This window comes from Hyla sarda, chromosome 4 (assembly GCF_029499605.1).
Source record: "Hyla sarda isolate aHylSar1 chromosome 4, aHylSar1.hap1, whole genome shotgun sequence".
NCBI lineage: Eukaryota > Metazoa > Chordata > Amphibia > Anura > Hylidae > Hyla > Hyla sarda.
Genome location: NC_079192.1, coordinates 393,092,762 through 393,103,396, shown reverse-complemented (window position 1 = coordinate 393,103,396; position 10,635 = coordinate 393,092,762). Strand labels below are relative to the sequence as shown.

Below are 10,635 nucleotides of genomic sequence, written 5' to 3'. Positions count from 1 at the left end.
TGTGAGGGAGGGAAGTAGACACTTTCCCAGGTCCTGAATTTGGCAGGTTAGGTGTTTTTTACTTAATTTCACAGAGCTGCCGGGACATTTTTATTTGCATTTTAGACGCTACAATCAAATTTGATTGCGGTGTCTAAGGGGTTAAAGCCGGGCACCACCGTGATCGGGGATATCTGGCATTGGAGATGGGTCCTGGTGGTAGATAGCTGCCAGAACTGCCCAGCTATGACCCGCGCTCAGCTCCTGAGCACGTGACATAGAAGGGGAGTGGGACGCTGTCGTCCACTAGAGGTTAAAGGTTGAATTGTGGAATGTAGAAGTGATTCTCACGCCTACTGGTAGATGGTGTAGCTTTGCGCCTAAAAAAAGTATCTTTGCGCACAACATAGCGACTTTTGACAAAAGTTGCAAATCATAAATACATGACCACTGCACGATCAAAAAGAAAAAGTTCTACGAATAGGCAAAAACTGTCTACATCAAAAGACGCATGAAAGTCGCTAAATATGCTGCTTGCGCCTGAACTGCGCCAAAACATAGACAAAAATGCTCCAAAAGCAATGATAAATCTCCCCCTATGTTTGCACGTCCCTGCTCATCATTAGTGATGAGCGGCAGGGGCCATTTTCAAATTTGCGATATTTTGCGAATATATGGACGAATATTCGTCCTATACTCGCGAAATTCGCATATTCGCTGTGTTTGTTCTTCTTTTTTTTTTTCCATGTCATAATTCGTGATGAAATTTGCCTAGTGCTCATGCGTAATTATTTCTTTCACCTAAAAGAAGGGGAGGGATCAGTGTCCAGTCTGGTAGTGCCGAAATTCAAATAAATATTTGCATTAAAATAAAAAACACAAATATTCATCATTACGAATTATATATCACTATATTGTAAATGTTCGCGAAAGCGCGAAGTGCCCATATTCGCTGTAAAAATGTGCATTTCGAATGCACATTTCATCATCATGAAAATGTTCAAGAACAAAATCTCTTCCCCCCCCCCCCCTCCGGGAGTCTCTCAAGATCTCATTCCAGCACCCCCACCCTCTGTACTGATCACTGGAGCCAACACTGATCTCATGGAGGTACCAGAATAAGCTGTTCTAGTCTTGTTCTACTTTTGTACATTCTTCTTAGTGTAAACATCCCCTATCGAACACGACTACACACGTATATGCCTATATATGTCTCCCCTATGAATCCTGCACATATGTGACCACTGTGTTGTATGTGACTCTGGATGACATGTTGGATGTGGGAGTGACCTCCTCCATGTGCATTGTATCATAAGTTGTCAGTCCCTGCAGAAGTGACCAACACTGCAGCTACCAGGATGAAGTGGTGCGAGAGTCTGCAAATCGTCCTCCTTCTACTCAGCTGCTCAGGTAAGGACAAGGAAGATTCCACATTTCAGCAGTCCCTTACCTTCCGCCTTGCAAGACGCCTTAGAATACTTTATTTATCTTATTGCTGCATTGTTTCCTTTATAGATTGCTGATTCATATCATTGGGATGTTCATAGATGTAGCAGAGCTGAATTAGCTTTTTTTGGTTACTTTGTGCACCAGGACGTCTCTCTGAGTAGGTTTCGCTGCATTGTTATGTAAAATCCATGGATTCTATTGTGATGTTGTCATCGATGCACTCGTCTGGACTACATTTGTTACTTTTTTTTTTTTAACATTTTTGTTGCTTTAGTTAAATAACTTTTTTAGTTCTACTTGGGATTTTTCTGTAGGAAATGGACTTGGAAATAAGGTTAGCTGCAGATGTATTAGAGCTAGAGTTATCAAAGAACGGTTTATTTTATAAAGTAGTATAACTAGTACTAAGTAAATAAATAAATTGATAAATAAATAGGTAGATAACTAAATAAGTAAATAAATAAATAGTGGATGAATTAATGGGTAAATAAAAAAAATGAGTAAATAAATAAATTGATAAATAAATAGGTAGATAGATAAATACTGTAAATAAATAGTGAATGAATAAATAAGAAATAAGTAAATAAATATATAAATATATAAGTAAAAAAAAAACGAAATTGATAAATACATATGGATATAAATAAATAAGTAAATAAATAGGGAATGAATTAATGGGTAAATAAAAAAAAAAGTGAGTAAATAAATAAATTGATAAATAAATAGGTAGATAGATAAATACTGTAAATAAGTAAATAAATAATGAATGAATAAATAAGTAAATAAAAAAAGTAAATAAATAAGTAAATAAATAAATTGATAAATACATAGGTATATAAATAAATAAGTAAATAAATAAATAGTGAATAAAAAAAAGTAAATAAAAAAATAAGTATAACTAAACACTTCTTAATATATTAAATGCAGTTGTAGTAGAGTTCTTGCATGCATCAAATATATATATATATATATATATATATATATATATATTTACGTTTAGATTTTATTTATTTACATAATGAATACATATAGTTACAACAGTTTTTTTCACTGAGTTAATTTGTCATCATGTGAGTTTAAGTCCTATCGAAGTCAATGGAGTGGCGGTCACATAAGCGCAATGCCACTCCATTCACTGGGGCAGTGTTTCTCAACCAGTGTGCCTCCAGCTGTCCGAGCACCCTGCACTAGGGACACTAAGGGACTGCAGTCCTTGAGGTTGCTGGAGGTTCATAGTGGTATGAACCCCAGCACCTAAACCACCCCCCTTCACCAAAGGATCACAAAATGATCAGCTATTCTGTGGATGGGTAAAAAGTTTATAGCTCTGTCATCCTTATATGTGGCTATGGGAAATTTTGGGCCCACTTTTGTAAAAATTCATATCCTGCTGGGGTTAGGAAAAAAACAAACAAACTATACTTACCTATCCCTGGTCCACCGCAGCTCCTGTCCGTCTCCATCTGGTCCCCCATATTTCTTCCTTCTACCAAGACAAGCGCTTGGAACAGGTGTTTTCCCAGTCTCAGCAGAATATGAATTTTTGGACACCACCAAATAACCCCTAGCAGAATTCTCCTCTGAAATTCAACTTCCTTTTGTTTTTTCAATAGGAAGAGGGTCATGTGACACATCAAACTTATTGGGAATTTCACAAGAAAAACTATGATGTGCTTGGTTTTAACGCAACTTTATTCTTTCATGAGTTATTTACAAGTTTCTGACCACTTATAAAATGTGTTCAATGTGCTGCCCATTGTGCTGGATTGTCAATGCAACCCTCTTCTCCCACTCTTCACACACTGATAGCAACACCGCAGGAGAAAAGCTAGCACAGGCTTCCAGTATCCGTATACACTGCTATATACTCCTATATACACCACAGGAGAAATGCTAGCACAGGCTTCCAGTATCCGTATACACTGCTATATACTACTATATACACCACAGGAGAAATGCTAGCACAGGCTTCCAGTATCCGTATACACTGCTATATACTACTATATACACCGCAGGAGAAATGCTAGCACAGGCTTCCAGTATACGTATACACTGCTATATACTACTATATACACCGCAGGAGAAATGGTATCACAGGCTTCCAGTATACGTATACACTGCTATATACTACTATATACACCGCAGGAGAAATGCTAGCACAGGCTTCCAGTATACGTATACATTGCTATATACTACTATATACACCGCAGGAGAAATGGTATCACAGGCTTCCAGTATCCGTAGTTTCAGGTGCTGCAGAATGGGCAAAACAAAAATTGGAAAAGGACCCTCAGTTTACGCAGAAGATTTTGTTCAGTGATGAAGCAAACTTTTATGTGAATGGTGAAGTTAACAAACAAAACCACTAGAGATGAGCGAATTTACAGTAAATTTGATTCGTCACGAACTTCTCGGCTCGGCAGTTGATAGCTGGAAAGAGTCTCCTAGGACTGTATCCACCTTTTCCAGCCCACGGGAGCACCTGAAAGCTGAACTAATTTATGCAGGATAAGTCATCAACTGCCGAGCCGAGAAGTTCATGACGAATCGAATTTACTGTAAGTTCGCTCATCTCTAAAAACCAGCGCTATTGGTCTGACACTAACCCACATTGAATAGATCCCTCCAAGACTGTTGGAGCACAAAACTTGATGGTGTGGTGTGGTATATGGGGTACAAAGATAGTGGGGCCATTCTTCATCAATGGAAACCTTAATAGGGTACTCCGGAGAAAACTTTTTTTCTTTAAAATCAACTGGTGGCAGAAAGTTAAACATATTTGTAAATTACTTCTATTAAAAAATCTTAATCCTTCCAGTATTTATTAGCTGCTGAATGCTACAGAGGAAATTCCTATCTTTTTGGAACACTGATGACATCACGAACACAGTGCTCTCTGCTGACATCTCTGTCCATTTTAGCAACCGTGCATAGCAGATGTATGCTAAGGCAGCATGGTGGCTCAGTGGTTAGCACTGCTGCCTTGCAGTGCTGGGGACTTGGGTTCAAATCCCACAAAGGACAACAATAAATAAAGCATTATTATTAGAATAACATCAGCAGAGAGAACTGTGATTGTGATGTCATCAGAGAAAAAAGAAAAGAATTTCCTCTGTAGTATTCAGCAGCTAATAAGTACAGGAAGGATTAAGATTTTTTAATAGAAGTAATTTACAAATATGTTTAACTTTCTGCCACCAGTTGATTTAAAAGAAAAAAGGTTTTCACCGGAGTACCCCTTTAAGGCATCTGGATATGCGAAATTGCTACATAATGATGTGTTTAACTCTTTATGCACTGAAGCTGGCACGTTCCCTGAGTTTTTCCAGCAAGATGGTGCACTACCACATTATGGGTGTCAGGTCCGAGCATTCCTAGATGAACAGTTTCCTGGAAAGTGGATTGGTCGTCGTGGGCCGGCTGAATGGCCCCCAAGGTCTCCCGATCTGACCCCCTTAGACTTTTATCTTTGGGGTCATCTGAAGGCAATTGTCTATGCTGTGAAGATACGAGATGTGCAGCACCTGAAACTACGGATACTGGAAGCCTGTGCTAGCATTTCTCCTGCGGTGTATATAGTAGTATATAGCAGTGTATACGGATACTGGAAGCCTGTGCTAGCATTTCTCCTGCGGTGTATATAGTAGTATATAGCAGTGTATACGGATACTGGAAGCTTGTGCTGGCATTTCTCCTGCGGTGTATATAGTAGTATATAGCAGTGTATACGGATACTGGAAGCCTGTGCTAGCATTTCTCCTGCGGTGTATATATTAGTATATAGCAGTGTATACGGATACTGGAAGCCTGTGCTAGCATTTCTCCTGTGGTGTTGCTATCAGTGTGTGAACAGTGGGAGAAGAGGGTTGCATTGACAATCCAACACAATGGGCAGCACATTGAACACATTTTATAAGTGGTCAGAAACTTGTAAATAACTCATGAAAGAATAAAGTTACGTTAAAACCAAGCACATCATTGTCTTCTTGTGAAATTCCCAATAAGTTTGATGTGTCACATGACCCTCTTCCTATTGAAGAAACAAAAGTTGAATTCAAAATGGCCGACTTCAAAATGGCCGCCATGGTCACCACCCATCTTGAAAAGTTTCCCCCCCCTCACATATACTAATGTGCTACAAACAGGAAGTTAATATCACCAACCATTCCCATTTTATTAAGGTGTATCCATATAAATGGCCCACCCTGTATTTTAAACAGTTCTCCAGGTTAAGAAAAGTTTACCGCTCAGGTCAGCATGGTTTAAGCGCCGATTAATTTCAGGGGCCACTGCTCAGGTGGGGATTCCATAGGGTAAACATACCCTTTGGACACGGGGTCCAGATGCAACCACAACCTTTGAACTCCTCACAGCATTTTATTATATAAGATATACATACTATATGTTGGTATATGCAAAAAAAAAAGGTTGAATGATGAAGTCAGCTCTGCTACATTCTCTTCAGATTAGTTTTAACTCTCTGTTACCCATCATTGTTTTAAAGGCATCCATAGATACACCCCTGCATAGATACAGGGAGAGATTTATAGGAAGTTTATAATATTATTGTTAACTACTGTTGTGCAGAAGGAAAAAAAAGCAAAATAACAGAAGGGTCTATAAAGGAATGTGTAAGGGGCCCCACACTGAGGGGGGCTTCTAATGTTCTGCATGGAGGAATCTGGTAACAGCTTAACCTCATCACTGTCACGGGGAGCTGGAATCCATTACTGACCCTCAGGGAGCCAAAAGGTTAGAATGTGCTAGAATGTGGGAGATGCAGATGTATTATAGTCAGGGATATTTCCTTTATAGATGCCCAAGGATAGATGTAGCAGAGCTGAGTTTGATGTTCAGTTTGTATTGCTAAGCTTTGAGGTGAGCGGCCATCAGTTCTCAGAGGATGATTCTCTGGGAGGTTTGGTCACGTCTTAGAGTTGTCACTGCCTTCTTTGAGGGAATTTAGTTCATGCATGAAAATCGGTGAATATTTTCTGCACAGAAGAGGCATAGTAGGTTCATACTGCAGCTGTGTTCCCTTCCTCCTTGTCCTCTTTCACTGTTTCGGAGGTGACATACCATTGTGACTATATATAGGGATTCCAGTGAGTAAAAAGTTTTTTTACAATGGAGTCATGGTAAAATAAAATAAAAATAAAAAAACACTATACTCACCTGCCCCGCCCCCCTCGCCTAGTGCACCTTTGAGGGCGCTGGTTCCTTGCTTTTCAGTGTTATCATGACATGCAGAAAATGCCACAGCAGGGGGGGTATTTATTTATTTAAGAAAATATTTGTAAAATATTTTTCACATTGGTTTACCCCTTTAATATTTGATAACTTAAGACCATAACTATATGAAGCACTAATCATTTGTTTCAAAGCCCCAGTAATGTCAATGCTAAATAAAAACATTGACATGTAGTACAGGTAGAGAGCAGTACAGTACGTGTAATACAAGTAGAGAGCAGTAAAGTACATGTAGTGCAGGTAGAGAGCAGTACAGTACATGTAGTACAGATAAAGAGTAGCACAGTACATGTTATACAGGTAGAGAGCAGTACAGTACATGTAATACAAGTAAAGAGCAATACAGTACATGTAGTACAGGTAGAGAGCAGTACAGTACATGTAGTACAGGTAGAGAGTAGTACAGTACATGTAGTATAGGTAGAGAGCAGTACAGTATACGTAATACAGGTAGAGAGCAGTACAGTACATGTAATACAGGTAGAGAGCAGTACAGTACATGTAGTACAGGTAGAGAGTGGTACAGTACATGTAGTACTGGTAGAGAGGAGTACAGTACATGTAGTACAGGTAGAGAGCAGTACAGTACATGTAGTACAGATAAAGAGTAGCACAGTACATATTATACAGGTAGAGAGCAGTACAGTACATGTAATACATGTAGAGAGCAGTACAGTACATGTAATACAAGTAAAGAGCAATACAGTACATGTAGTACAGGTAGAGAGCAGTACAGTGCATGTAGTACAGATAGAGAGCAGTACAGTACATGTAATACAGGTAGAGAGCAGTATAGTACATGTAGTGCAGGTAGAGAGTAGTACAGTACATGTAGTACAGGTGAAGAGTAGTACAGTACATGTAATACAGGTAGAGAGCCGTAAAGAACATTCAGTAAAGGTAGAGAGCAGTACAGTACATGTAATACAAATAGAGAGCAGTATAGTACATGTAGTACAGGTAGAGATCATTACAGTATATTTAGTACAGGTAGAGAGCAGAAAAGCACATGTAATACAGGTAGAGAGTAGTAAAGTACATATAGTACAGGTAGAGCAGTACAGTACATGTAATACAGGTAGAGAGCAGTACAGTGCATGTAGTACAGGTAGAGAGCATTATAGTACATGTAGTACAGGTAGAGAGCAGTACAGTACACGTAGCACAGGTAGAGAGCAGTACAGTACACGTAGCACAGGATGAGAGAAGAACAGTACATGTAGCACAGGTAGAGAGAAGCACAGTGCATACAGTATAATACAGGTAGAGAGCAGTACAGTACATGTAGTACAGGCAGAGAGCAGTACAGTACATGTAGTATAGGTAGAGAGCTGTACAGTACATTTAATACAGGTAGAGAGCAGTAAAGTACATATAGTACAGTTAGAGAGCAGTACAGTACATATAGCAGAGGTAGAGAGCAGCACAGTACATGTAATACAGGTAGAGAGCAGTACAGTACATGTAATACAGGTAGAGAGCAGTACAGTACATGTAGTACAGGTAGAGAGCAGTACAGTACATATAATACAGGTAGAGTGCAGTACAGTACATGTAGTACAGGTAGAGAGGCGTACAGTACATGTAATACAGGTAGAGAGCAGTACAGCACATGTAGTACAGGTAGAGAGCAGTACAGTACATGTAGTATAGGTAGAGAGCAGTACGGTACATGTAGTACAGGTAGAGAGCAGTACAGTACATGTAGTATAGGTAGAGAGCAGTACAGTACATGTAGTACAGGTAGAGAGCAGTACAGTACATGTAATACAGGTAAAGAGCAGTACAGTACATATAACACAGGTAAAGATCAGTAAAGTACATGTAGTACAGGTAGAAAGTAGTACAGTACATGTCGTACAGGTAGAAAGCAGTACAGTAAATGTAGTACAGGTGAAGATCAGTACTGTACATGTAGTACAGGTAGAGAGTAGTACAGTACATTTAGTACAGGTAGAGCGCAGTACAGTACATATAGTACAGGTAGGGAGTAGTACAGTACATGTAGTATAGGTAGAGAGCAGTACAGTACATGTAGTACAGGAAGAGAGCAGTAAAGTACATGTAGTACAGGTAAAGAGTAGCACAGTACATGTTATACAGGTAGAGAGCAGAAGAGTACATGTAATACAAGTACAGTACATGTAGTAGAGGTAGGGAGCAGTACAGTACATGTAGTACAGGTAGAGAGCAGTTTAGTACATATAGTACAAGTAGAGAGCAGTACAGTACATATAGTACAGGTAGGGAGCAGTATAGTACATGTGGTACAGGTAGAGAGCAGTACAGTACATGTAGTACAGGTAGAGAGCAGTATAGTACATGTAGTACAGGTAGAGAGCAGTACAGTACATGTAGTATAGATAGCTAGCAGTACAATACATGAAGTACAGTACATGTAGTACAGGTAGAGAGCAGTACAGTACATGTAATACAGGTAGAGAGCAGTACAGTACATGTTGTACAGGTAGAGAGCAGTACAGTATATGTAGTATATGAAGAGAGCATTACAGTATATGTAGTATAGGTAGAGAGCAGTACAGTACATGTAGTACAGGTAGAGAGCAGTACAGTACATGTAGTACAGATAGAGAGCAGTACAGTACATGTAGTACAGGTAGAGAGCAGTACAGTAAATCTAGTACAGGTAGAGAGCAGTACAATACATGTAATAGAGGTAAAGAGCAGTACAGTACATGTAGAACAGGTGAAGAGTAGTACAGTACATTTAGTACAGGTAGAGAGCAGTACAGTACATGTGGTACAGGTAGAGAGCAGTACAGTACATGTAGTACAGGTAGAGAGCAGTACAGTACATGTAGTACAGATAGAGAGCAGTACAGTACATGTAGTACAGGTAGAGAGCAGTACAGTAAATCTAGTACAGGTAGAGAGCAGTACAATACATGTAATACAGGTAAAGAGCAGTACAGTACATGTAGAACAGGTGAAGAGTAGTACAGTACATTTAGTACAGGTAGAGAGCAGTACAGTACATGTGGTACAGGTAGAGAGCAGTATAGTACATGTAGTACAGGTAAAGAGCAGTACAGCACATGTAGTACAGGTAGGGAGCAGTACAGTATATTCAGTACAACTAGAAAGAGGTACAGTACATGTAGTACAGGTAGAGAGCAGTACAGTACATGTAGTATAGGAAGAGAGCAGTACAGTACATGTAGTATAGGCAGAGAGCAGTACAGTACATGTAGTACAGGTAGAGAGCAGTACAGTACATATGGTACAGGTAGAGAGCAGTATGGTACATGTAGTAGAGGTAGAGAGGAGTACAGTACATGTAGTACAGGTAGAGAGCAGTACAGTACATGTAGTACAGGTAGAGAGCAGTACAGTACATGTAGTATGGGTAGAGAGCAGTACAGTACATGTGGTACAGGTAGAGAGCAGTACAGTACATGTAGTACAGGGGAAGAGTAGTACAGTACATTTAGTACAGGTAGAGAGCAGTACAGTACATGTGGTACAGGTAGAGAGCAGTATAGTACATGTAGTACAGGTAGAGAGCAGTACAGTACATGTAGTACAGGTAGAGAGCAGTACAGTACATGTAGTACAGGTAGAGAGCAGTACAGTACATGTAGTATAGGTAGAGAGCAGTACAGTACATGTAGTACAGGTAGAGGGCAGTACAGTACATGTAGAACAGGTGAAGAGCAGTACAGTACATGTAGTACGGGTAGAGCGCAGTACAGTACATGTGGTACAGGTAGAGAGCAGTACAGTACATGTAGTATAGGTAGAGAACAGTACAGTACATGTAGTGCATGTAGAGAGCAGTACAGTACATATAGTACAGGTAGGGAGCAGTACAGTATATGCAGTACAACTAGAAAGAAGTACAGTACATGTAGTACAGGTGAAGAGTAGTACAGTACCTTTAGTGCAGGTAGAGAGCAGTACAGTACATGTGGTACAGGTAGAGAGCAGTATAGTACA

General features: G+C 39.6%; 1 protein-coding gene across 1 annotated transcript in view; it reads left to right on the top strand.

The window, feature by feature from the left end:
* The first annotated feature begins 1,177 nt into the window (after positions 1-1,177).
* The window catches only part of HAVCR1 (hepatitis A virus cellular receptor 1), a 31,562-nt gene continuing 22,104 nt past the window's right edge, over positions 1,178-10,635 (top strand). The window contains exon 1 of the mRNA XM_056569501.1: positions 1,178-1,389. Coding sequence (XP_056425476.1) covers positions 1,338-1,389 — 52 coding nt within the window. The 5' untranslated portion in view covers positions 1,178-1,337. The remainder of the gene's footprint in view (positions 1,390-10,635) is intronic.